At 42.3% G+C, this 27,686-nt stretch overlaps 1 protein-coding gene across 5 annotated transcripts in view; it reads right to left on the bottom strand.

The window, feature by feature from the left end:
• The window catches only part of sash1a (SAM and SH3 domain containing 1a), a 180,557-nt gene that overhangs the window by 5,017 nt on the left and 147,854 nt on the right, over nucleotides 1–27,686 (bottom strand). For 4 of the 5 annotated variants that reach the window (XM_034075680.2, XM_034075685.2, XM_034075683.1 and 1 more), the window contains exons 3-18: nucleotides 27,606–27,656; nucleotides 27,453–27,502; nucleotides 21,120–21,160; nucleotides 20,869–20,958; nucleotides 20,673–20,785; nucleotides 19,318–19,416; nucleotides 14,557–14,692; nucleotides 13,753–14,165; nucleotides 11,079–11,153; nucleotides 10,723–10,866; nucleotides 9,387–9,519; nucleotides 8,287–8,456; nucleotides 7,919–8,128; nucleotides 5,498–5,648; nucleotides 4,120–4,248; nucleotides 473–1,482 (exon numbers count right to left, since the gene is read on the bottom strand). In XM_034075680.2, coding sequence (XP_033931571.1) covers nucleotides 473–1,482; nucleotides 4,120–4,248; nucleotides 5,498–5,648; nucleotides 7,919–8,128; nucleotides 8,287–8,456; nucleotides 9,387–9,519; nucleotides 10,723–10,866; nucleotides 11,079–11,153; nucleotides 13,753–14,165; nucleotides 14,557–14,692; nucleotides 19,318–19,416; nucleotides 20,673–20,785; nucleotides 20,869–20,958; nucleotides 21,120–21,160; nucleotides 27,453–27,502; nucleotides 27,606–27,656 — 3,015 coding nt within the window. The remainder of the gene's footprint in view (nucleotides 1–472; nucleotides 1,483–4,119; nucleotides 4,249–5,497; nucleotides 5,649–7,918; nucleotides 8,129–8,286; nucleotides 8,457–9,386; nucleotides 9,520–10,722; nucleotides 10,867–11,078; nucleotides 11,154–13,752; nucleotides 14,166–14,556; nucleotides 14,693–19,317; nucleotides 19,417–20,672; nucleotides 20,786–20,868; nucleotides 20,959–21,119; nucleotides 21,161–27,452; nucleotides 27,503–27,605; nucleotides 27,657–27,686) is intronic. The other variant, XM_034075681.2, reaches the window with a different exon arrangement.

Raw genomic sequence — 27,686 nt, 5'->3', positions numbered from 1 at the left:
AGCCTGACGCCAGAAAGTATTGCCCTGAGGAGCCCATTTTCAAATTAACCATGGAAATATGACTTCATATGATTAAGTCATGTGTTGGCTCAGATGGTTTTTTTTAATAGAACACCTTACCCCCTCTATATACTTTAGTGCGTATATGTTTATTTTAATTATCAGCATAACAACTTATGTGAGAGTGTATAAAGATTTCCTAATGTTTAAATACTGAAGGAATCAAGTTTGGTAGTCTTTTTACTTTGAGTAGGAGGTCTTATTGCCAACATTTGGCCACATGGTCTGAAGTCCATAAGGTTGTATCAACTGAATATAATAATAATATAATAATCAATGTAATGTAATGAATAGATTTCTTTTCTGTTTAGTTATTGATCTGCTTTAAAACCAAAATCATTGCAAATATATTGGTAATAAGATCAATTGTGAGGTGATTCTTCATGTCATGGATTAATGGAACTTTACTAACCTTGTCAGAGTAGGGCTCCTCAGTGAGATCGATGCCCTCTGCCTCCAGCCGTTGTTCCAGGAGGGTCAGCAGGTCAGGGCCCATCTTGGCATGGGAGACCTTCCTCGCAACAGCCACCTTGCCCCCCAGATCTGAGAACCACGGGGGCTGCACAGCTGGGGGAGTGCCTGAGTCCTCGCCCATGGAGGAGGAGGAGGAGGTGGCACAGGGGCTGGCGGGGGTGCTGGGGCTCTTGGCAGGCAGAGCAGGGGCCCCGAAGCTCGGGCTGCTGCTGCGGATTACAGGGCTGCTGGGGTAAGAGCGGTTGAGGGAGTGGGTCGGGGAGGGAGTGGGTGATGGTGAAGAGGGCAGGGAGAGAGGGGGGTGACGCAGGCCGTTGACCAGTCTTTCCCTCGACTTCTTAGCAGGAACGGGGGGAGGGACTGGAGGCTTCTTGGCGTGAGTCCGGATCACCCTCTCCCCACTTGACTCCGGCGGACATGAAGTGGGACTTGAGAGGAGGTCTGGAGGACTGCGGGTATGGGGAGGGGGACGAAGAGGCAGCTGGGAGGGCAGGGGGGGTCTTCCTTTTGGGCTCACTGTTGGGGTCCTGCTCTGAGCTGGGGAACCCTCATCTCTGCAGGCCTTGGTGGGGCTACTGCTGCCTGATTTAGGTTCTTTCTTGGCACTGTTAAGCTCCACACTCAGATCCTTCTGCTCAAAGCTCTGGTCCAAGTGCATATCCCCCAGAGAGTGGGAGCGCTTCCAGGGGGCGGTGGTCTGCAGGGGTCCGTCCAGGTCCTCACAGCTGCGGCTGGCCGGGATGGGGGACCGTCTTTGGGCTTTGCGCAGCCCCAGCAGGTTGAAGCCTTTCAGGGAGGGTTTGATGAAAAAGCTTTTTGGGACCTTGCGCTGGTTCTTGTTGTTCTGCTGCAGAGCTTCTGTTGAGAGGGTCATGGGCAGGGTGGGGTAGTCGGGAGACTGGAGGCCGGCTGAGGAACGACTGGAACGGGATGCCTTCCTGCTCTTACCTGCAAAATAAAAACATTGATCTTCTCTTAGTAATGACATCCAGACACTTTCACCCAAGTGCAACCAAGTCTTTGACGATTACAAGTTTGTAACCCTCTTTTGTGAAATGCTAACAATTAAACAGTTACTCCACAGCTTGCTACGGCCATGACCTCATTAGTATTAAATAAGATCCATGTGAATATGACTCGGCAGCATTACTTTATTTATGTTGAATCATGTATTTATAGCATTAGAAAAACAAGCTCACTTTTCTCTTTTCAAACAAAGCTAAGGAGTTTTATATAAAAATCTACTCTTAATCATTACATCCTTTTTGTTAAATGCTTATCTGTAAACCCCAGTGAAAATCAGAGACATGTTTATGAAGAAGGGGAGGAGGCCCCCTGGGATATACAAATATTTTTGACTCGAGACCAAACTCGCTGATTTGTTGTTGTCATGGCAGCAATCACAAATGCAGATATCTCGACGGGAAGTTTCAGAAAACTGTGGAACAAAAGGTCGAAGCAACTTACCATCTCTTCTCTGGCTTACACAGCAAAATGGAGGGGTGAAATGGATGGGTGCCACATAGTGTGGCTTTTCAAAGATGTTTTAATGTTGGAATGACAGAAAGGAGTTCAAAAGATGGAATGTCTCATGGTTTCCCAGTTTCCCAATGTTTGGCCAATTTGGATTGAGTGGTGATAAAACATTCAATTACTTAAATGTTCCAATAAATACTATATTTACTTTAATCACCATGTTCACTTCAGACATTAGATTTTTAAAGTTATATAAGATATAATTGTCATCACTATGATTTGTTTTATAAAGTAAAATATAATAACAGTCTACAGAGTGAAACACAATTAACATAATATAACATTCATAAAAATGTATTAATATTTACATATAAATATGAGTAATCAAAGACTAATTTAAGATGTACGAGTTATTTTGTGTTACAAAAATTATAATCTAAAGGTGTGTCCTTAACATATGAGAATTAGTATGTGGATCACTGACTGAACATAATCATGATCTGCCTTTTACTTTACTGGGCACCACATTGTGTACGCATACGAAAGTGACGAGTTAAAGTTGATCAAATACAAAAGTTATTTGATGATATAAATAAGAATTACAATATAAAGCTACAGTAAAACTAAACATATTTTTGTTAAAAGAAGCTGTTTTGATTAAAAGAGCATACATTCAGGGCTCAATAACTTTTCCCCAAAAGGAGGAAGTTTGAAAGACATTGTCTGCATAATGTATTTTAAATACTTTCTATGTTTTACATTTCAATCAAATGTGTTTGCCAATCAGGAATATGCATTTACCGGTAGGAGCCCTGAGACGGCAAGAAGAGGTGCAGAATGTTCACTAAATGTTATGCAGCTGGTTTTCGAAAATAGTGTTTAGTGGCATGGAAGGAAAAACAGACAGAAAAAAAGTGAAACGTAAAAAATAAAGCAAGTAGCACCAAAGTCCTTTTTTAAAGAAGTGGCTTTTATTCCACAACTTAAATGTCTACGTTGGCAGATTGCACACTTTACTTTTGAAACTTGAATCAGATATAGACACATAAAAAGGAAACCAAGTACTCTGGAAACCAACAGATATAGAAAGAAGACAGAATTTGACAAAGCAGTGATTTATGAGTTATGGAGCTGTTAGAAAGCATGTTAGGAAGAACGATAGCATACAGTCTTATGTGAGAGGATGAAACAGTTTAAAAAATAAAGACAAAATAAATCTCACAATTAAGACCTCAATAAACTTCTATATTCAGAACTCTTGCACAATCAATATACTAGTATTTTAAAATATGTTCATCTCTTTTTAGGCACATACTGTCGATTGTTTGTGCAACATGGTCACTATAAACACAAGAAAAAGTGACAGATTGAAATAGTATTCAGTATTCAGGCATCCAGATTTAAATGGCAGGTCTGCTCTGTTACCTGTCTGGTAATTCTTTTTAAATCCTAATGAGCCTATAGAATCACCACTGCAAATAAAACAAGCATTTATGAACATGCTACTCTGCAAGCTCGTTTTCTATATTAAAAACACTTAACAGAAATACTCTATTAGCCCATATTCATCCTGCCGGTATCCTTTAACAAGCCGTGCATCCACAGGCGGAGGAACTGAGAATCTGAGTCCAGGACTCGGCAGTGAGTTTGTTCTGTGCACTGGGGGGGGTCTCTCCCTCTGTGCTCCCAGCATTGTGGGGTGGACTACGCTTAGTGGTCTTGGACCGGGCTTCCTCTCAGTTACAGTTAGACTTTGGCACTGATGACACAGAATGCCTATAAGATGGAAAGAGGGGTGAAGAAAGTAGAGTGAAAGGATAGTTAGATAGAATGAGGTGATAAGCAGTTCTTTTTCTACAGCACCGACTAGAGGAGAAAAGGAGAGGTTTGGGGGAAGCTATGGCAGACAAAAGAGCTTTCTGGATGGCAGGCGCTGGTCCAGAGGAGGGAGATGGGTGAGGAGTTGTCGAAGCATGGAAAGACATGGAGCGGGCGCCCACAGAGGGAAAAGGAGAAGGAGTCGCTGTGGCTCTAGAGTACAGCTAGGCCAGACCCAAACTAGGTCCAAGCCTAGGGTCTAGCTGGTCTACACTACAAAGCTATCATTACCATTCTCCAGGTTCTCATTGCTCTCGTAGCAGCCGGAGTCTCGCGGGGAGTCTCCCACCAGCCCACGGCCCTCACACAGCAGCTTCTCCTGGGAGCCCGACAGGCCGCTGCGCTCTGGATCACTGCTGCCTAAAAAAATATAAAGACACACACAAAACAGCAATATAATCAATATTATGGTTGAACATTATTCAAACACAATTTTGCTATGTTGTCTGCCTTTATTAGAAAGCCACAGTAGAGATTTACAGCTCATGGTCAATGTATGGGTTAGGGATGCATACCGGTATCCGGTATTACCGAAATACCGGTGGTGGTGGATACTGTATACCGTACCGAAATCAGATCCGGTTTCGATACTTTAAAAAAAAAAAAAATATATATATATTTTTTAAATTTATTTTAAAAGCGAATCCGTGGCCCGTGATGGCGGGTGTTATAAATTAGATTGCATAATCGTTTTTCTTCATATTTTATGTATTTTTCATTGTTTGTTCAATACTAGAAAGGTAAAAGTCCCACAAATGAACTGTGATGGGATTTGTTTTCGCTCACCAGTGAAGGTAAATGTTGATTTTAAAGATGAGATTTGTTTGTTTGTGCAATGCCGAGATCTCATGACCATTATTCTATTATGTATTTGTTCTCTAGTCGAATCTCAGGTTTAACATTAATTATAACGGTGCTATAACGGTCTGTTTGCATTGACAATATGTGCTATTTACGTGGCACACCTGATGATATTCCATAATCGGTTTTCTTCATATTTTTTATGTATTTTTCATTGTTTGTTCAGTACTAAAAGGTCCAAGAAGTCCCACAATTGAATTTAATATTCATTTGACATGTTAACTACATCGTAAAGCGCTTCATGGGAGTAATTGTGGGTTGATACATTTTCAAAGTATCACGATATGTATCGGTTGAGTATCGGTATCGTTCAGTGGTATCGGTATCGTAAAAAAGTCAACGATATGCATCCCTAGTATGGGTTATCCCTTTACAAATGATCAGGACTTAAGAATATATATATATATATAAATAAACTTTTGTTTGATATCCGTTTTGCCACACAGCTGAACTGTACGGGGAAAAATGTTGTTTCAAAGGTTATTGAAAAATAAAAAACCTGCAGCTGATCCACTTATTGCAATGGCTATGACAGGGATGTACTGTCTTTACTTAGGAATGACATAAACCTATACAATTCTACAGATGCTAACACAGATTATTGCTTTAAAGTGAGAGTTCCTGCAAATAGATAGATTTTGGGCATATTTTAGTGAGACTAACCAGTAAAACCCAAGATCTTAACTCCTGGTCGTCAACCTTAATCAAAATAGTGTGGAGTGTGTTCTCACACGTTATTTCGACTTACTGTCATACTCCTGTAGCAGCTCTACGGCGGTGAGCAGCACGGCTCTGTGTTGAGGATCTTTGATGTTCAGCTCATCCAGGTCCTCCTCTTCCAGCAACTTGAACGTGTCCAGGTCCTCGTAGCCATTGAATAGGAAAGTGGGCATGTGCTCCTGTGTGAAATAAAGGTCACGTGTGAGTTTAAACTTTCTTTTGAGGGGCTAAGAATGATTATGTCCTAATAAAACATACAATACTGTATGATGTCCTTTTTGTTGTTCTGTTTATGTTTTTGTTTCATGTGGAACCTACTTGAGCAGGTCTCTCTTGAAAAAGAGATCAATGATTTCAATGGGATACACCTGGATAAATAAAGGTTTGAAATGAAATGAAACACTAGACTAAATAAAAATAACCTTTGGATATGAGTCATTAAACCAGTGAAAAAACGTTGGGCTAGAAACATTAAATATAGACATTGAGGTGAGGCAAGAGAGAAAAAAAAGGGTTCACACTTGTCACCTGCTCGTAACTTACTTTCCAACCAGTATATTTTGAAATGACTGCTGAGTCAAATCTAAACTGCTGTTTAGATTTTCAGATGGCATGTAATCACTTTGAGCCGTGACTAATTTGCTTATGGCTGCCTCAACTGTCAACACACATTAATATGGCATACACTTTGTCATGTTGGCAGGCACATAACACTGACTTGTAGCAACATGTACCAATGGAGTAAGAGCATGGAGTGAGCAGCCACAATCCCAAGCTGTTCTAACTGTGACCAAGAAGGCAACGACTTAATGTGGCAACAAGAAGAACCGAAGGTGGAGACTGATCATTCCTCAACCACGGAAGGCACAGTTTTACACACCAACACAAACAAACACCAAAGCTAGCCACTCAAACCCACCCTGTTATCTGAGAGGGTGCAGACCAACACAACAGAGATCTAGATACGCCCTGTGTGCACAGTCAGCTCAAACCACCGTTCAACACAGTCGTAACTGCTTCTACTTCCAATATTGCTTGGCTTTATGTGTGTGTGACCCACGCACTCTGTTGGATGAATACATAGACTGTGTGTCACCAGTGAGACCATCAATTACAATGGTGGAGACCTCACAAAAAAACGGTGTGTGCTCTATTTCTGCTGGATAATGCAGGACTAAACAAAGGACCACCGACTAACAAACACAGACAGCGGTGTCCTTTCACTCACACTTTCTTGTGTCTTTTGGCCTGTCAAAAACCCAAACACATTTCAAATCCAAAGATCATTTTGCAGAGCCCTTCTCGCGCAACAGTTACATGAGTATGGAGATGAACACTGTATGGGTACAGACAGGCATTGTTGGCGTGTTCAAAAACATAAAGCTGAGGAAATATCTACACTAAAAAAGACGTGAGGCACTTTGAGGTAGTTTCTTAATTTCATTTGAAAAAAATCCCCTCTCTATAAACAGGTGACATTTTCTGTCACCTGGAGAAATGGGCTATATTTAGAAAAAATACCTATTGTTCCTCTACATAAACAACAACAACTTGTACAAAAACTTGCACAAATAAATACTTGATTTAAGCTCTAATACCTCTGCTTTAATCCACCTTAAATGTATTGGCTGTGATTTTTATGACTTGTCTTGGATGTGAAATAAATTGGTCGAACTAACTAAAAAGACATAAGTTGAATAACTGAACGCAAATGGGACTTGGAAAGATAATGATCTTTGTTAAGAAAACTGTGGAACTGGAATTTATTTATACTTTTTCATCATGTACTGGTACACTGGTTTCAACCAGGAAACGTAACTTGATGTTTTAAATGTAGTCGTTAGTTTAATTCACCCGTTGTAGAAATCTGGTGCTGCCTAAGGACACTCTGAAGCACTTGTGACACTTTTGGCTCACAGCTTAGAGCGCCTGTGCTGCAACATTAATAATTCACTCTGGATCTTTAATCTGTGACTCTCCCATTAGGCTGGCCAGAGATGAAACACAACGTTTTGTGGAAGTGAGGCCTGCTGGCTGCCGAGAGGGAGGAGATGATATCAAGCTCACAGTTATGTGTAGGTTTAGATTAAAGATGAGTGTTGTTTTGTTGGGGCGTGGTTGTGAGAATGTGGGTGTTAATGTTTACGCATCAGGGTAAGATCAAACATCCTGAGCTGTGCAGCCTGTAATTGTCGATGCTATATTTATCTCTGTTTTTCTGCAAATGTGTTTGAAAATATTTGTCTAAGACAATATTTTCATTCACTCCATAAGATTAGCTTTCTCCTATTCAGATGGGTGAGACTTCTCAGTTTGGTCAATTCATTTCTGCAGTTTGGACACTGAACACAATCAGCGCGGGTAAATCTATTCAACTGCCACTGAAAGGACTGTGATTTGACCTGATGCTGTACATCCATTCAGTATTCAACGCATGGCGACGCTGTACCTTGAGGTTGATGCGCTCCAGCAAGTCCTCCACTGATGAGGGCTTGGGGGGTCGGCCCTTCCTCCTTCTCCTTACAGGCCTCTTGGGTTTCTCCTCTTCTTCAACCAGCACATCCACGTAGATGAACTTGAATGTGCCCACTTTGTTGTTCAGCAGACCCATCCACGTTCCCATGGGTGGCTTACTGATGACGTCAATCACATCACCGCGCTGGAAAATCACAAAGACAATCATTCAGAAAAAAACAAACTTTCTGAACCGCTTAGTAGTTAAAAATATTGAGCATTAAAAAAAGTGAACATCCACAGCTCTCCAACCAAGCATTTTGGTCGGTGCATAATCATATTCAAGTCCCAAAGTGTGTTTACCTTCAGTTTGAGGGAGTCTGAGTCGTACGGGCTGGGGGTGAAGTCTGTATGGACCCGGGCGCGGCCACAGAACGGCCCTCTGTAAGGCGGCTCTTCGTCATCACCATCCTCGGACTTCACGCTTTCTCTGTTACTGGCTGACGAGTCAGTGGTGCTCACAGTCTGACCACCTGGACACAAACACAGATTTTTAGAAGATATAAAAAAGATTGCCTGGTCACTGTATAAACATGTACTTAGTAGCATGCACAGGTTTGGATTTGAAGTAGAAGGTGGGACGGGTAGTAGTACTTTTCTAATATTATTTTGTCAACGTCTTTGTCGTGTCTTTGTGTCTGCATTGAGAGGAGAACTTGAACTTAAAGTCATAACAACTTGAACTAGAGCTGAAGTCGAGTATTTGGCCAGGACTCCCTAACTAATCATTACTGTATGTTTGCCTGCTTGTTTGGCTGCCTTTTCTATGGCTTCAAATGACCTAGTCGGCCAAGTCTTCAATTCACTACGAGCATGAGATGATGGAGGGTATTTTCACAACAAAGACGTGAGGGAAACAACCGGTTTAAGTTATCAGAAGTTGTAATTAGATAAGATGAGAGGTCACTTGAAGCCTCGATGAGATCACAACACATGACGCAGCCCGTGGGACTGGGTGTGATCTTCATGGCCGTCACTCCACAGAGATGATGATAAGTCTACATGTATTGACAGAAGGTTGAGTAATCTGTATGCATTTTAAAATACACGCCAGCAAACAGTAAATGTAAAGAGCACCATCTAGTGTTAAACATCACTCAAAACAGGTGACTTAAGTTGTACACTAAATGTCCCTGTTTTTGCATTAAATATGTGTACATGACATATATAATGATGTAATGACACCCTAGAACTACATGATTGTGCTTTATTTCTCCAACAGCAACCAAAGTGTAAAATAACAGTGGTTTGAAATAATGGAGGACTAATTGCTATGGAAGGAATGTTTTATGGAAGCAAAAACAATCTTGACAGCTTGTTCTATTAATCATGATGTCAAGAAACATACACTGTACTGCATGCTACATCAGTTTTGAGAAGCAGTTACTTGGATTATGTCTTACTCATTGAACTCTGTCCGCTGAGTGAACTTCGCAGACTTTCCACCGATCCTCCGGCCTTGAGCTTCGGCTTCTCCAGAGAGTCGGTGTCAGGCTGAGGGGACTGAGGGGAGCCAGGGGCTCCATCGGGACTGGACTGAATGACAGAAAGATAGACAAGAGGGGGGGTGGAGGAGTGATAGGGGTTGTCAGTATTTCTTCATAAAAAACAGTGAGTGAGTTTTCAGCCCCAATGGGTTTACCAATGTGAACATTAACCAATCATCAGCTTTGAAAAAAGTATGTAAATTAAGCAGCACGCAAATGGGGAAACAGTAATGTCTAATCAGTCTAATATCCAATGATGATATATGAACAGCTGTTTATTAGGTGACACAAAAGATAGATCCCCCACGGTTTAATACCCTGACATTTTCAGATTAAATCAAGTTACAGCAGTTATGATAACATTTAGTCTGACATATACAATTATTTTGTGTTTTTTAGACCTGCATTGCATTATCTTATATGTTAGAAATAACACAATCAAAAAACTTAGATTTAAAGATTTTAAGTAAAAAAAAGGCTCAGACAATACAAATGTTGTGTGTATTATCAACCACCAGGTGGCAGTGTGGTCTCAAACTTTGTTGAACAATTGTCCCAAGGCAATTAATTTCTATTCGCTCTCTTCCATCCAATGGCTCCATGACTAATGGAAGAATATGTGGGTCAGTGTTGAGACCACCATGATGGCCAGATGTTCAACTGTGCAATAATGACACACTCTGCAAGGCAACATCAAACTGGAGGGCTGGACAGGCCACTAGTAAAGCCACGGGATGCACAAAAAAAATTAGGCCTGTGCAGTTGAGACAGTCATTATACTCTCTCACACTTCATTTCCAGAGAGCTAGCCTGGGGGGACTTGCATCACTCCATGAGCTCAGCATGAAGCACACACTCCACCCAGGGACAGCACGGCAGAGAGAAATCCAAATGTGTGTGTGTTTAAAATGTCCATGTTTATACCGTTACTAACACAAATACTCCCACTCCCTCACAGCCTGTGGACAGAAATGTGGCTTACACTGCAAAACATCCCATAAATGTTTGCAGAACATGGGGCACTTTTATTTTTTTAAAGCGGTCCTTGGCTTACTGTTTTAAGGATAAAAAGTATGGTGTGGATTTTTGAGACTGTATATGCTTAAGCCATCACATTTAAATACAGTTGAGGTTCGGATGTACCTCACTTGCCTGGGAAATAAGGGAAACAGAATCCTTAATGTAAACTGAACTTTTTGGAAATAAAGCATTACAAAAAAATGGTATGTGTCGGTGGGTGTAAATATCTAACCTGCTCAGAAAAGGAGCTGCTGTACTTCTTCGACATGCGTTTCCTCATCGTCTCCTTGACCGACTTGACCTTCTTGCCCAGTGAGATCCGAGAGGTGGTGGGGGATTTGACCACTTCTCTGTATATGGCCTCCTGGTCTTTATGCTGTGATCAGAAAAAGGGAAGGGAGAAGGAAGGACAGAGGGGAAGAAGGTGACGGATGAATCAGGAGTGGATGGAAATGGAAGAAGACAAAGGGCAGAGGGGGCACAACAAAAAGAGGAGAAAACAGGAGAGAAAGGTGATTTAGTGTGACAGGAGGGTTCAGGTTGGGCTCTTCACAGCCTCTTCTAATTGTACGAGCTGCCGGCACTTACATTGGCCTCTGAGCCCACGTTGAGCACATGGAGAGAACGGTTAGACAGGTCAAAGCCCCCGAAGCTGCACGTTCTCTGTGGGGGAGCCAAAACACAATCAGATGAGTCACATTTAGAACGTCAGGTTGCAGGAACTCCCCATCCGCACCCACTGAGGGTCAACTCACAATGATTCATGCTCGACACAACACAGGCAGCACTTTGATGAATGTACATGGGGATATGGTATATATGTATGCGGGGGCATGACGTCTTATGGGACTTGTGGACAGCCAACAGACATGATGTAACACAAACTGTTATACGAGCTCCTCTTTAAAATTGCGGGTTACTGCACGGATCGAGGCAAATGAGCGGTTATATTGACCGTGGAGAGCACTACATTGTCTCCAACAAGTCGCTCATACGCTTTAAACCTTAAATCCCTGGATTAAATTAAACCTTTCTTGATGGGGCCAAGCTAAAATATATAGCCGTACTTTTACAAGATATATATTTATTACTTTTAAGCCTGATGCAAAATGTCAAGTGGTTAATTATGAAAAATGCAGAACAGGGCTTACTATGCAAACATGCACAACATATAGGTTATTTGGAGCGGACAATGTGTTAATTCTCATCAGAAACATTTTTGGGGAGGGTAAATTGTTTCTGCTGAGAGGACAGGGTGATATGGGGACTTTTTGGATCAACTGTAGAGGTCAACAGGGGTAGACACAACGGGAACTGTGACATGAGAGGCTTTGACGTCTTGAATCCTGCCTACGCTCTGCAGTAGGTCACACACAGACATGTAGACACGTAGAGACATGCACAAACGCATCTGCCAAACAACACTTTGTTCAAGTGGGGCCCTTGATAGCAGTTCTCCTTTGCTTAAAAAGCCATTACTTCTAAACTCCCACAAACCCTGGACGAAGATCCTCCATGTGAATGCATTGCACGTTCAAAAGATATGTTGTGTATTAGATGTCCACAGCTGCAGTCCACAGCACAACTTCCCAGGAAAAGCAGTTTGGTGAACAAACATGTTTGCAGCCAAGTCCAAAAAAAAGCACTTTGAATGTGATGGCGATGCTTGATGGAATGGACATGCACCCGGAAAAAAAGTCTCTCAAAGACAATCATAGGAAAGAAAATCAACTAAAGATTAAAACAAATAAAAATCACATCAGCAACTGTAGAGGCACGGGCCAAAGAAGGACACGAAAAGCAACAACAGAAAAAGTGGATTTTTTTTGGAGAGTTTTTGGATGAGAACGACCTCCGGTGATTTCACTAGAACACGATAGGATTTAGGTACCCTCAAAGTTGCGGGATAGCTCCACTGTATCACCACCTAGAGAATGTGTCCCTACTTCTGCTTACACACACAGGCATTTCATACAGGGACCAAGTGAGTCCCTTGCTATACAACCACACTGTTTTAATGCTGGTTGACGTTAGACAGAACTTACATTTTGCATTCACTGCGATATGAATAAGTAGTAGCTGTTTTTCTGTTTCCACTTCTCTGTTGTTATACACAGCCTAACACAATTCATTTGAACGTTTAAAAGCCATAAGCAGTTGACTAAGGCGTTTCATTGAATATGTCTCTAAGGCGATGTACTGTGCAGTTCTAAAGATGAGCAGCTTCGAGTTTGTATAATATCCCTTTTGCCCACAGGGATCAGTGCGTATATGCCAGTGTTCCTCAAGGATCTGACATTTATCAAAAAGCACTTACTTCTGTAACTTAACCTCATAAGTGTGCCACTGCACATTACATAATCATTTTATATTTAGCTGAAATAAAAAAAGGCTTTTGGTGAAAGCCAAAGGCATTTACTTAAAGGTCATTGAAGATGCCAGTCTTTTCAGGGCAGTTAAGTCTGTGATAGATATACGAGCCCCTTGCCTTTTTTCTATAAATGAGCAGAGTTGCATTGGCAATGCTTTAATGTGGATTTCTTACATGGGCAATTTAAATGGATAGGAGGAAGTCATTTGGCCTGGCATATGTGTTGTGTGTGTTTGCTGTATCTTGCCATATAACCTCTGAGCTATTCTGCAACTTTGAAGCACCGAGTCCTGCTCACACGAGGCGGTCGATTTAAACCTCATGGTCTGAACTCACAGACTTCTGCTGGATGCGCAAGAGCACTCGCTTGGTGCAGCGGTCAACACTGGCCGCCCACTTCCTGTCCCCTTCTCGGTCCTCCTCCAATAGACAGCGGCGCTCGGCGCGGCTGAGGGTAACGGGGCGGACCAGCTGGGCCCAGTTGAGGTGACCGTACAGGCTCCGCTCCACCACATAGGTGATGTTCAGCTCACTGACTGCCGTTCGACCACGCAGCCTGCGAGAGGGGAACACCCAGCCCCCTCCCCCACTACCAAAACCTTTTGATTTGGCTACATCACAGCGGGCAGGGGAGGAGGGGGTGACAGACAGAGGGGAGATAGGGGTCTTGGCATTGCGCGAGCGTTGGTACAGAAGGTGCTTGGTGGAGTAAGCGTAGTTGGGATCAGGTTTCCGGTGAGTCCAGCTGCCGTGATGCCGGTTGGCAGGTTGTTGTTTGGGACTGCCTTGTGGACCGTCATCCAGAGAGATCAGGAGGCGGGACTGGGAGTGGGGTTTAGGGCGGGGTTTTGTGAGGCCATAGTAGGCGTAGAGCGCCTCATTGTTACTTACCCCATGGGAGATGGAGTTCAGAGCCTTCCGCATCTCGCTGTCGGTTGTGGAGCGTGACAGCTTTCCTTCTTCGTCCAATCCACAGCCATCCAGCTCTGAAAAGGAAGAGCCGCTGCCTCCTACGCCCACGTTGGAGTCTCCCAGGCCTGTAGAGCCGACTGGGGTTCTCTTGGGGGGTCGGATGAGACCGTGGGTACTGGAAGATTTACTGAAGGTCTTGACCAGCTTGTGTCCGGACCAGGTGTCCAGGCTGCTGGAGGAGGGGGAGTTGGTCAGGCTGTCTGTGTCTCCATCCAGAGAGAGTTGATCCTGGGTGAGGGAGCTCTCCTGAGGCCGAGGGGGCCTCTTCAGGACCCCTGTATACAGAGCTGTGTTGTTCTCACAGGTGGGAGGTGACCGCAGATTCAGAACATCTAGAAGAAGAAGACAGAAACCAGACCGTTTGTTACTCAGGAGGATTTAGACATCAGATTCTGAGTAGTCCCATGACCCATCTGTGGTTTTCCAAACCTTAGCTAGCCAGCCCACATTTCAAAACACATTCTTAAAGTCTGAGTACTAGGCAAAAGCCATGACAGATGAGAATGTAATACTTAGGCATTCAAAAAATAGATCCTTTTTAACAGAACTAATTTCTAATAACCACCAGTTGGAAACATGGCTGAACTTAAACTTCTCTTTAGAGAGGACAGACAAAGTGCCAAAAAACATATTTTTATCATAAAATGTTTCCAATAATGCATGAACATATGTTTAACTGTTAAATAATGTGAGGACAACATTTTAAGACATGGAGTAACAAACCTTCTGAGCCATGTTTCTTGCCCTCCTCCACCTTGATGAGCTTTTTCCTGACGCGGCGCGTAGAGTTAACCAGCTTGTGAAGCCGTTTGAACTTCACAGAGTCCTCCGACTGCTCATCGTCTGACTGTTCACGAGACTGGTGGAAGAGAGAGCCAGAGGGAAGGATGATATGATAAAAAGGAACAGACGGTAAACAACTACTCAGTTAACTAAACCTTGAGAAAAGGGAGGATCTTCTTTAGTGTACCATCAAATCAATGCAAGTGTAAAATAAACGTGTGGTTTTGTTTCAAAAGGAATTAAACATAAAAAATAGTGAAAAATAAAAACATTTTGTGATATTGAACACTTATGTTATATGCAACAGATGGAAGTATTGTTTAGGATGGAGGTAAAGTTAGTGAGTGAGAAATGGATGATTAGATGGATAGTGGCACACATCATGTTAAGTTCATAAATGTATATTAATAACGTGAACTTAAATAATTAGTACATTTGGATGAAGCAGTAACACAATAAATGTTCAAGGGCAATGCATTCAAACTTTCTGCACAGTGTAGTGGAGAGGAAAAGAGACCATAATGAATGAAGTCACAAACATTTTCATCATCCACACAAACACACAGAAACTCCCCAAGCTGTTTGTGTTCGCATGTGTGAGTGCCTATTCTCTCTATGGTCCCCATGTGATGATGAGGCAGATGAGCCAAGCGTTGGCCTAAAGATTGTCTGGCAGGAACTACCATCATTATCATGGAGCTCCAACAACTTCATTTGTTTCCATTTGTTTGTAGCCTTTATTTAACCAGGTAAAATCCCATTGAGATCAACAATCTCTTTTTCACTGGTTTCCACAACAACACCACCTCTTTTGTCACACGCTGCCAGTTCCACAGTTGAGGTTGACTGCTTGCAAAGGGACACGTATTCATGCATCACATACACACAACTAGACAGAGCAGGCCTGCAGGGCTCAGCACTCGGTCTTATGAAATGCTATCCACGGTTACAGCTCTAAAGCTAGCAGAGAAGAGACCACTTGCTCGCTGTTGTTGGCTCTGAGGCGGCTGACATCCAGTAGGGATGAGGTTAATAAGTGAGGCTTGGTTGGAGCAAACAGATTTGACATTGTCCAAAAATCCTTAATGGCACCAAACCACCTTAGCAACATCAGGATATTTTTTAATTCTGCAGGTGTAGTAGCGCTACACAACCTTACAATTAGTTGCCAAGTTGGAAGAGGGAACAACATATTAATCACTGTGAAGTCTATTCTATCAAACATAGCTCCACTTCACCTTTTTTAGAGATGCGTTATCAACCTTTAGGTCTTCTATCATATCAGTTCAACAGACCAGAACTTGGGTATAGCCGTTTATTTAGCCTCCCATAAAACTGCAGAAATAGTCTCTGAAAACCCATAACTCACTTCTCCCTCAGCCCAGTTCTCCATGACAATACCTCAGCTGAACCACACAATTCTGGCTAAAGCTTCAACTGCTTCAACTTTCCATTTACTCTACACGATGCTTTATTGCATTCAATTCAGTGAATGTAATGTAATAACAAGTCAGAGATGACTTATAAAAGAGCAGATGTAAAGGTTGTGAAATCACAGATTGGATGGGAATCCACTTCTGTACCTCAGTTCCTCTTAATAACTGTTATTGAGAAGTGACTCATGTGAAGTCATATGTGGGAATAGCTATGTGCCGGACAACTGCAATAGTCATTTCATCGTTGACCCACACTCTCCTTGTTTAAAAGACAGAGAAAGGGACAATACGAAGGTAAGAGACGACAATGATATATCGGTCCTATCATAGTCCTGAGAAATACCGTCACTGCAAATGACCTCAAAACAGAGGAAAGACACACAGAGGAAGAAAGCTAAACAGAGGAAGCAATGAATCAAGCAGGGCTAAAAGGCCACATGCAACAGTTTCACCACCACAATAGCCATTTCACTTCATAAATTAAATTCAGGATTGCTCCCATAGCTTTGGAGATGCAAATAAACTTTAAAGAAAAACGACAAACCCTGGATGGGTTAAACATTTGTATAATGTATTTTAATGGAGAATACGAAATACGAAAAAAAAAAAATACAGACCAGCAACCTCATGTTGCACACTAACATATGTAATCCTGCACCACACACAACATCAATTAACGCTACCATCTACTTCCAGCATTCAAGAGCATAAATGTGCCTTAAAACTTACCACCTCATTCAAAACCCAAGGGTAACTTGTTCTTTGTGAATATCCAACAGGTGTATCCCAGAAAATCCGTAATAGGCCGATTACATTCTCACGCATGCACAATTCAAAATTGTATCTGTGCACATGTTGGCTGATACAGACGCAGCCTGTTCGTGAATTCAGCTCTGAGGAATGAGGGACTGTTTGGAAGTGCCGTGCCGCACAGCTAGCAGAGAAAAGGCGTGTTGTGCATGGAGAACAATCCCAGCATTTGAGCCCCTCTGACCCTGCCTTGGCCCCGACATCGCTAATGGCCAGCCCTGGAATGTGGGACCCGATAGCCGGAGGAAGACAGACCGGGAGAAGACCGCATCAAAGAAAAGGCACAAAGAAGCCAAAGCCATGCCAACATGTCAGCCATATATCTGAACCATATATTTACATGTCACTATATAGAGGCACACACAGACACACAAATCTGTTAACTATTTGAAATTGGGAATGACCCAAATCCATTCATTAGAGGGGAGAGGGGGCGGTACGTGACACCACTAGAGGCCCCAGCAGTGTAGCAATATTTCCTGAGGTGGCCGGTTTTGGAACTCGGGGCAAGGGGGATACAGAACTCCCCCCTTTTCAGTGCAAAGTCTTTATCTTCCCCAATTTTTCTCTCCCTTGTTTCCTCTCTGCCTCCAGCTCTTGCATTTGTTCACAGCCTCCAGAGCCAAGATGTATGTTCCTCTAAACAATGCTCCTACAGTAACCCTTCTATCCTCTCCAGACTTTAAAAAACCCAATCAATCAATCATCTTTCCACAGGAAGTGAGCAGAGGGGTAACATGAGGGTTGACTGACTGATAAGATGATCGGCAAACTCATGCACATTTCAAACGAGCACAACAAACAGTAAAACGAAACTTGAGCTGAGGTTATGTATGGCATGAAGAAAATCATCAATCATTAACCAAAAGACCATTTGAATAGGGACACTAGGCGGTTAAACGATTTACCATTAGTATTTATTCATAGTTTTACAAATTCAGTTACAGTAAGCGGATCTGATTTCATGAGTTTATGAATGCACACGAAACAATTACTGACGTTGAAGAGGGGGCAGCTATGAATGTGTAAAAGTCGAGGAAAAACTGAAAAGCCTTTTCAACCACTTGAATATATAAGAAATTGTGATTATGGTAAGGCGACTGTGCTGGATCTAAAGCTGATTCTTGAAGAGGCTGTGGGGTCAACCTTCCATTTACTTCAGCAATGAAAACATGAAATGCACATGCATTAGCTTAATAGGAGGGATTGTTTTTAGACTGTTGTTTAGTCAGGAATTAGTAGCACATTCCAAATTGTAAAATAAACATGTGCAGCTAATTATTTCCGTGGTCCTGTATTTCGAAAAACTGATTTTACAAAGAAAATTGGGTCAATGTGTGAGACTCTAAGATGTTTTTCCAATATGATGCCACACACGAGGTAATAAAGAACCGTCATGGCCACTGTGAATCTGTTTCAGAGCTGACAGAACAGAGAGAACTGACAGAGGGTCAACAAACACAAAACTGTGTCCAACAGACCCCGATTGTCTGAGCTTCAGCTCCACCAAACACATTATCCTCAAAGGTCTCACTCTAAAGGTGACCGGAGGTTTGGAGGCCTTCTCCCCACAGATCACAGCTGACTAAATGATTCCAACAAGAGCATATTTAGCAAAGAGTGTCTGGTAGATTTGTGGGAATTTCCACTAAGCTATAAGCAAGATACAATTACAACTGATTGATGGAAACAAACCTGACCCAAATGTCCAACAGACAATGTATGTCACTACAGCAGGCAATTAAAAAGATGTTTGAGGACATATTTCAATTGCCCATGACAGGACTAAGCTGATGCATAAAATATGGAGAGGATTTGTAGCAAACAGCATATATCTCATTGTGACTGCCAATTTGTGAGCGCAGGCTTAGTAAACCGAGACAAGCGATGGGACAAGATTCTGAGATGTATTATGTTTTGCTACTTATTCTTCTTTCGGTCTCTTTCTATGCACCACATAAACCAAAGCAAATTCCTAGTATTTGTGAACCTTAGTTGGTAATAAATCAGATTCTGAGAGGTAACAACCATAGTATAAAGATGCACATGACATGGTGGATGTAAGTGCAAAGGTGGATGTATAGTAGTTGGCCAATGAATTAAGAGCAGAGAGAGAAGGGAAGATAAAGGGAGGTAAAGGGAAAGGAAGGCAATTAAGGTTGAGTTAAGGTGCTTTAAGCAACTCCATATAAATATGTCCAAAATTAAACACCTAAAAAGGGATATCAAAAAGGCAGATTGTCGAGACATCACGCTAGGAAAAACAAGTTAATTTACCAGTTTTTTTATATGGAATAAACACAAATCTATCCACACTTATGTCGAAACAACGACTTTCCTTCGGAACCTCCATTGCTGAAAATCAAACTCAAAGGTGAGAGTGGTCGAGGTGAGGTTGTTATGAGAGGTAGAGTCAAAGGGGAGAGGTCAGGGTAATGGGGTGGGGTGTACTTACGTTGCAGTTTGAGGACTGGTTTAGATTGGATGCAGATTCCTCAGTCCACTCAGCAGTGTCAGTACTGCTGGACTGTCTGTTGAGTTCATACTCCTTTAGCTACGTGGAGAAGAAGAGTTTAGAGAGGCAGAGGAACAGGGCGGGGAAACCCACTCTCACCAGACATGCTACATCCCTCCATATGCTAACAGACAATTGATAGGCGTCACTTCTGTGCCTATATAGAGACACAAATACAAATGACAAAGACTGAATAAGTGATGTAGTGGTAAATTAAAGGCATGTAGCCTGTATTTGCAAACAACTAGGGAACAACAGTCTATTGTGTTTTATGTCCACAGACTCCTGTCATTAGCCTTTTCTATATGAGGAATTACTTTTAGATGTATGTATTGCTTTAAAGCACACATGAATCCAATATAATACAAATACTGAAAGGCAGATTGAATCGTATAATATTTATAGCCAACTACATCCCTGGACACACATACTATTTAATATTATACTGACAATAATAAAAACCCCACAAGTTAAAGAAAATGATCCACAAAGGCTGGACATTGATTGGTTTGATTCATTGACAATCACTAAAGCGATAAGCTAGTGAGGCTATTGGCAAAAATCAAATCAAAGGTCTATGGGAAAATAAGGGTAGGAAGATCAAATCTGCCCTGCGGAGAGCAATTCAGTGCTAAAATTCTGTTGCATGACCAGACAAAAAAAAAAAACATCCATTCCCCATCAGTAGGTGGTGCTCATGAGCAATTCAAGGGGATTGGAAGGAAAAAAGGAAGGATGGAAGAAAAAGAAAGAAGTCGGAAAGTAAAAAAAGTAGAAGAGGCAAAAATTCTTCAGAAAGAAATGTAAAGAGAGCCAAGTAATTATCCACCATATCCACCTAGAGAGAAATACCACAGGGCACCAGAGCATCCCACCGAACAGATGGAGCTGTTGAGTTACTATGACACCAACTTCGCAATTATGAACTGAACAACACATCCACACACACACACACAAGAGCTCACACCTTTAAATCCCCACACTCCTGAACCTCTAGAAACCAACATTCTGGAGTGTGTGTGTGTGTGTGTGTGTGTGTGTGTGTGTGTGTGTGTGTGTGTGTGTGTGTGTGTAAAGAGGACATGGCAGGGTTAAAATGTGGGGCCAGGTACATGTTAGTATGAGTAAGTCGTTTAGTAAGCCAAAGGCATGATGGGAATATAGAGCAGAAGGGAGCTGGAAACTAATCCAGGAGGAGGTGAGGGGATCTTGTGGCACTTTCAAAAGGGAATTGGTCATTTGAGGGGGGGGGGGGTAGGTGCGACATGAGGCAGGAAGTCAGTGAAGCTTCCTACCCGAGCTAGAGCTTCTTCCACTGTGATCATCTTCTCCTTCACCATCATCATCAGTTGGATTCGCTCTTCGTCGCTCATGGTGATCTCACTGGCCACATAGCCTATGTCCTCTCCTGTACAGGGAAAAAAGCAAAAGGTCACATATGAGGCAACATGAATTAAGTAAAGGAGATCAGAGAAATAAAGCTACACCAACCTTTGGATGTCTGTCGCATGACTGGTTTGTGCTGAGACTTGCGGAAGTTCTGCCAAAAAGATTTGTTTTTCTTCTTATTGTCCCATTTACCTAAAGACAGGGCAGGTTCAGTCACATGGGGAAAAGCATTCTCTTTTTTTTTTTTACAATTAGGTATAATGCAAACATGACTTCCTCAAGCATCAATTAATACAAAAGCATACTCATTTAGAAAAAAACATCCCAGCAAAAGACAATTGCATCTCAATTACCTCCAGATCCATCTTCAGAGCTGGATTTGTGCAGGGGCATTCTGTGGGAAAGAGAAAATAAAGATTCATTTACATTAGAAATAAGTATCTTGCTTCTTTCTACTCCAAAATCTTATCCAGCGACCAAATAGCTACAAATCAGTGTCGTTGTGTTTATGACTGGTCATTTTAAGCAAACAGGGCTGCAGTTATGTCTGTTCACCACATGGGGTCAGTGGTGATTCTTATGTGACAGTACAGCCAGGCTCCTGAGGCTTGAGAGGGAGAAGGTAGAGGATGTAGACAAATGACACTCTGTTGCAAAAACGAGACGGTCAGATGAGGATGGTGGTACTGTACTACAAACTGTTTAAAAAGCATTAAAGAAACGAGGGAGGTCCAATAGATGAAGGAAAAGAAAGGTCAAGCATGTGAACGGGAAGAGAGAGGAAGAGAGAGAAAGCAAGAGGAGAAACCACAGGGCAGACTCAGCCCGTTTGTGTTTCCACTTCCCTCCACAGGAGAGACAGTCACGAGGAAGAGAGAGAGAAGAGTGGGAGAAGTGGAAAATAACTGTAAAACTGCTGTTCTGATATATCTATAAGCCTTGCTAAATATAACCAGTACTAATGGTGAGAAAACAACTCAAAAGCGTTGTGACACATAGACTGCATCAGCTTCCAATCAAAAAGTCATGTTTGAGCAGCCTCGCCTGATGTTCAGCAGCGTGAGAGGCCGGGGCACTCTCCCTTGTTCTGGAGGAGACCAGAAACCACATCAACGGCAATCTATTTCTGTATTCTTTATATCAAAAGGAGGGTGAAAGGGGGATGGGCTTCAGCGGGCCGTGTTTAAAGTAGCTGCTGAAACCTTCACAGTAGGAAAGACTTTGTTTTCAGATTGAGCTAAGTGGGCTGAGTAAGAGGGTACAGAGGGGGTGTAGCTTCACATCATGTCTCCAGATCTACAGGTGTGTGTGCGCGTGTGTGTGTGTGTGTGTGTGTGTGTGTGTGTGACGTGTGTGAAGTGTGGTGGCAGCACACTTTAAGCGTCTCAATCCTTTCAATTATAAAAAGGGGAAAGAATCATGGGGGAAATAGAAAGATAATAACGACACATTGGTCCAGTTGAGACCCTTTAAGTAAATCTCCTCGCCAGCTCTCTCTCTCACTCTTTTAGTGTCTCTTACTTTCACACATCCAGAGACCCTTTATGAGTGGAGCCCATTGCACGTTGGTATGCAGCTGCTGAGCCGTGCAGGGAGACGGTGGCTGGCAGTGAAGCAATGTGAAAGTGTGTGACAGGATCAAAACAAGACGAACAGGTCACTTCCCTCTCCAGTGACAGCGTGTGTGTTTGCGTACATATGTGTTCCCATGTTTGTTCAGGCATGGCAGCCCTTTCTGGGTGCAATGGGAAATCTTCACGATGGCTTTAAAGCCCGGGCTGCCATGGCAACATAATGAGATGCTAATTGAATGGAGGCCTGTATGGTTGGCCCCTCTGTTCATCCTCCTCTCAGATAGGCTAGGGCCAAAGCTAATGCTAATAGAACTCACTCAATAGAGGCTTTTCTGTGGCAACGTTGCACCCCCCCCCATGCTCTATAAATTAACCTCCAGTGCAGCGCTCGCATGTATGTATGTACGCACACACACTGGCGCTCACACACTTTAAAAGAGCCTGAATATATTTCAAAGGAGGTGTCAGTCCAGGCATTGTGTGGTTGGCAACTTAATTGGTTTAACCTTAAATCTTTGCCAAGCCTTTCCATTTCAATTAGGTTCTTTGTATTGAGCAGGGGACATTTCACTGCGGACCCAACTTTCAACCTTCTGCACAATATAAGGCACAGTATCTTAACTTTGCCTGAACCTATATAGCGTAGGGGAAAGTGTATTTTATGATACAGCACTGCATTGTAAAAGTGTTAAGTGGAACAATGATGAGCTAATGCCATAGTGGCTGTCAGTGAATTGCCACTTTGCTCTGTGGAAATGGTATATCTGAATGTGCTGAACGTTTGAAACATAGTCCGTCTAGCTATGAGGCTCTGTTGCTGTGCGCCATGGCTTTTGGTGTGTTAAAAACATTCAGAAGGATGGCAGATACAGGTAAAACCCCTAATGTCAAAGGCAAGGCAAGGCAAGTTTATTTATATAGCACTTTTCAACACAAGGCAATTCAAAGTGCTTTACAAAAAATGAAAGACATTAAGAAAAAGGCATTTCAAATCAGTCATTAAAAAGAAAAGCTAATAAAATAAACATTAAAAGAAAAAGTACATGGATAAAAGTTACAGCGCAGTTTAAGATATGAATAGTTCAATTAAAAGCAGCGACAAAAAGAAAAGTCCTCAGCCTGGATTTAAAAGTAGTCAGAGTTGCAGCGGACCTGCAGGTTTCTGGGAGTTTATTCCAGATATTTGGAGCATAATAACTGAACGCTGCTTCTCCATGTTTAGTTCTGACTCTGGGGACAGAAAGCTGACCAGTCCCTGAAGACCTGAGAGATCTGGATGGTTCATAATTTAGCAGGAGGTCAGAAATGTATTTTGGGCCTAAACCATTCAGTGCTTTATAAACCAGCAGCAGTATTTTGAAATCTATTCTTTGACACACAGGAAGCCAGTGTAAAGACTTCAGAACAGGAGTGATGTGATCCACTTTCTTAGTGTTAGTGAGGACTCGAGCAGCGGCGTTCTGAATCAGCTGCAGCTTCCTAATAGATTTTTTATTGAGACCTGTGAAGACACCATTGCAGTAGTCGAGTCTACTGAAGATAAAAGCATGGACAAGTTTTTCCAAATCCTGCTGTGACATTAGTCTTTTAATCCTAGATATATTCTTTAGGTGATAGTAGGCTGATTTAGTAACTGTTTTAATGTGACTGTTGAAACTCAGGTCAGAGTCCATGACTATACCTAGATTTCTGGCTTTATCTGTTGTTTTGAACATTGCAGACTGAAGCTCAGCGCTAACTTTTATACGTTCTGACTTGGCTTCAAAAACCATTACCTCTTTTTTATCTTTGTTTAATTGGAGAAAGTTCTGACACATCCAGTCATTGATTTGTTCAATGCACTTACTCAGTGTTTGAATTGGAGCATAGTCTCCTGGTGAAATTGTTACGTACATTTGTGTGTCATCTGCATAGCTATGGTAACTTATTTTGTTGTTTTTCATTATCTGAGCCAGTGGTAGCATGTAGATGTTAAAGAGAAGAGGCCCCAAGATGGAGCCTTGAGGAACCCCACATGTCATATTTGTCAACTCAGATGTGTATTTACCTATAGAAACAAAGTTGTTTCTGTCCTTTAAGTAGGATTCAAACCAATTTAGAACTGTTTCCGAAATATCAATATATCAAGATCAAATATCAATATATAAAAAAAGGTTGACTGAATAGGTGATGATGCTTTGGAAGCCATCATATGATACTGCATGACTCACAGGTTTAGCATCCTGTGTGACAGAGCTGCTGTCCAGGAAAGATGACAAACCAGCACAAAGCCGGATTTGGACACACTGCTGCAAACTCAGCATAAATCACAGCATTGCACACATGTGGGTGTGATTGTGTGACGGCAGGGCTGGCCACCTGGAGAGAGGTGATCTCCGGTTATCTGGTAGAGACAATGAAAGGCAGCGGTCGCTGCCTTTCATTGTCTCTACCAGATAACCGGACAGTGGCATTGTCCACAGGAAGAGTGGATGGATGACCGCTCCAGGGGTTATAGTAGAGTTCAAAGGTCACATGGAAGTGGAAGATTACATGGAGGGAAATAAATAAATAAATAGCATATAAACACCAAATATAAAAACTGCACATTTTTGAGCTTCTGCTGGTGTTCACGGCCTCCTGTGCCTCCTACTCTCAATCAAATTGCAGTTCCATGAGGGCTGCAACACTCAGGAATAAGTGGTAAATATGCCAACAAGGTACTTTGGTTTTTCTAACATTGTACCGTTGTTACACAGATTCTTCACATGGCACGGCTTACATTTCCATGATTATTAGTTGCATAAGCTGGGTTTCCACTACAAAGGCCGCTTAATGCACAATCTTACATACCGTTAGGGCCAAAAAACTGTATGTTTCTGTGTATGTTTTGATCAAGATCCATTTACCTCCGCCGTTAACTTCACTTATAAGCCTTCTGCCCACACAATAACTCACTAATCAGTCACCTTTCAAAACAGGAAGTCTCAAACCCTTCCAGCTTTCTCAGAGCACTCTGTCATCACCACTTGCAGGGCAGACATTATCTGAGTTGTGCCCACCTCCTGCCAACAAAGTGACAAGGGGACACAGACAGAGAGGTGGCACAGACCAAGATGGCATCTGGGTAATCTCCTCTGGGTCCTATTGTCCTGCAGAGAGGCGATGATGGGGATATCCGTGTCTGTGCATGTGAGCGTGCTTCTTTTGAGGCTGTGAGGAATGTGTCATGAGGAATTGAGGGGGATTGTCTATCACTCTGCACATGATGCATCACTTTGGCTAAATCCCATTCAGCACAAATTGGACCATAGGCAATGTAAAGGAGAACAGAGCTGGGATGAATGAGAGAAGGATGGATACAAAAATAATAGGTTCGGATGAGGAACATTTTGTCCTCAATCATTAAAAACCTTTAAACAGCGATTTAAAAAAAATTGTTTCATATTTAACTTGGTAGTAGTAGTAGTAGTATTCTGGGGCTTCAATGGATGAGACATACATAGTAGAAAGAGTGATAGGGGTGAGGAGATGGATGAATGTTGAACAGTTTAATTAGAGTGTAGCTGAAGACTTGAGGTGTGACAAAGTCTGAATGTTTTTGAGTGATGAGAGGCACGGAGGAAAGAGAGAAAATGGACTGATATGAAGAAGTTAGGGGCTCTTTCTGAGACTTTCTCGAACAGCAGAGAGACGTCATCTGAAATGTGGCATCTGGTTCCCATCAACCAAAGCATTTGTCTGTGCAGCATATACAGCCATGGGAGAAGAGATCATGTCTATGGTATGCGCTTCCTCTGCCGCACGTGGCCGTCACGTGGAACATGACAATTCCACTGGGGTTCACTCAGGGGTGATGGTGCAGAACAAGCAACAGATACAATTGATATAAAGGAGATCATTCCCGAGGCACACTGAGATTTATTTAACCTTTGACCCTAGCAAACATGGCATTGGATTTTGACGTGGGCCCTAAATGTCTGCACTAATCTATGCGTCTCCACTTTATCTCTTCTTCAAATGGGGATTTTCTGGTCCCCACCATTAGGAAATTTGTTCTGTTTTTAAAACTCCTTGCGCATCCTGATGCAGGGAAACATTTGAATATATGTTTTACACTAAGTCTTGTTGAACAGGGATTACAAAATAATTTAAATAAGAAGCTAAATGTTAGTGACTGCAATGGATTTAATTCCGTTTGACAGTTTATAGAGCTGTTGTAACAACCATTTTTGATTGCTTTGAATGTATATACTATTGTATAATATGGATCTCATGGATAGCCATGGTGGATAACATTCATCAAAATAAACACAGTGGTGGGTTTAGATGAACACACACACTTTGTGTTACAGTAACCAGTGAAAAGGAACCCCACCCATGCATGGTTCCATCCTGCTCTTTCGTTCATGCTCCTTCCCCCTCTCTGTCTCCCTCTTCTCCCCAGCTCAACACAAAGGCAGGAAGGAAGCATGGACAGCCAGAGAACAGAGAACGGCAGCTCGAATGCGCAGGTCAACTAAAGGAAGCAGTTAGTGTTTTCCTTTAACCACAGCAGGGATGTGACCAAGGAGCTCAGGGGACCGACTGCAGGTCATAGGTTGGGTGTCTGTTAATGTGGAGGGTTGGTTTCTTTATTCTCAAAAAAAACTGTCTTCCTAATATTATAAAGGTGATATTTTGTATATAATTACGTTATATTATTATTAGAACTTTGGGATTAAACTTCAAAGGAAATACTCATATTCATATAACTGACATCAATCTTAGCTGAACGTGTCTCTATTGCTCACTCCTCATCCACAAAGTTGGAGTTTCTTCTCCCCACTGGCAAGGTCAGAGACCTTTTGTACAAGCTGTCACATAAGAGATCTATCAATCACAAGAGCTACATATGGAGGCGAGTGTATTTCATTGGTTCTCTCCATCTTTAGCTGCGGACATGCAGCAGGGCTAAGTGTGATTCATGATTATGTGTACAGGCGTGTACGGGTTTGATGCGCTCCAGACGCAGGTTAAGCTGCACATTGTTTTGACGTGCAACAGGCACATATTTCAATCCAAGCACGTTTCATGGTTCCACACTGGCTACGGTCGCATGTTACCATGATTTAATGGGGGGAAATAACTTACTTTCTGTCTGTTTCTGGAGTGGACACCTCACTGCTGAAGCCTAATGATTCCTGTGGACAGAGTGAAGAAAACAGGTCAGATTTACTTTGTGCCACAATTTGTAAAACTGACAGTGTAAAGCTTATACTTTGTTCACATAGTGTCTCTGCTTACCTGGATCTCAGTACGAAGCTGCTGGGAGGTGGTGCTTGGATCCTGTTTCTCCTGGAAAAAATAGCATGAGAGGGAGAAGAA

This window comes from Pseudochaenichthys georgianus, chromosome 24 (genome assembly GCF_902827115.2).
Source record: "Pseudochaenichthys georgianus chromosome 24, fPseGeo1.2, whole genome shotgun sequence".
Classification (NCBI taxonomy): Eukaryota; Metazoa; Chordata; class Actinopteri; order Perciformes; family Channichthyidae; genus Pseudochaenichthys; species Pseudochaenichthys georgianus.
This window is presented reverse-complemented; position numbering and strand designations above follow the sequence as displayed.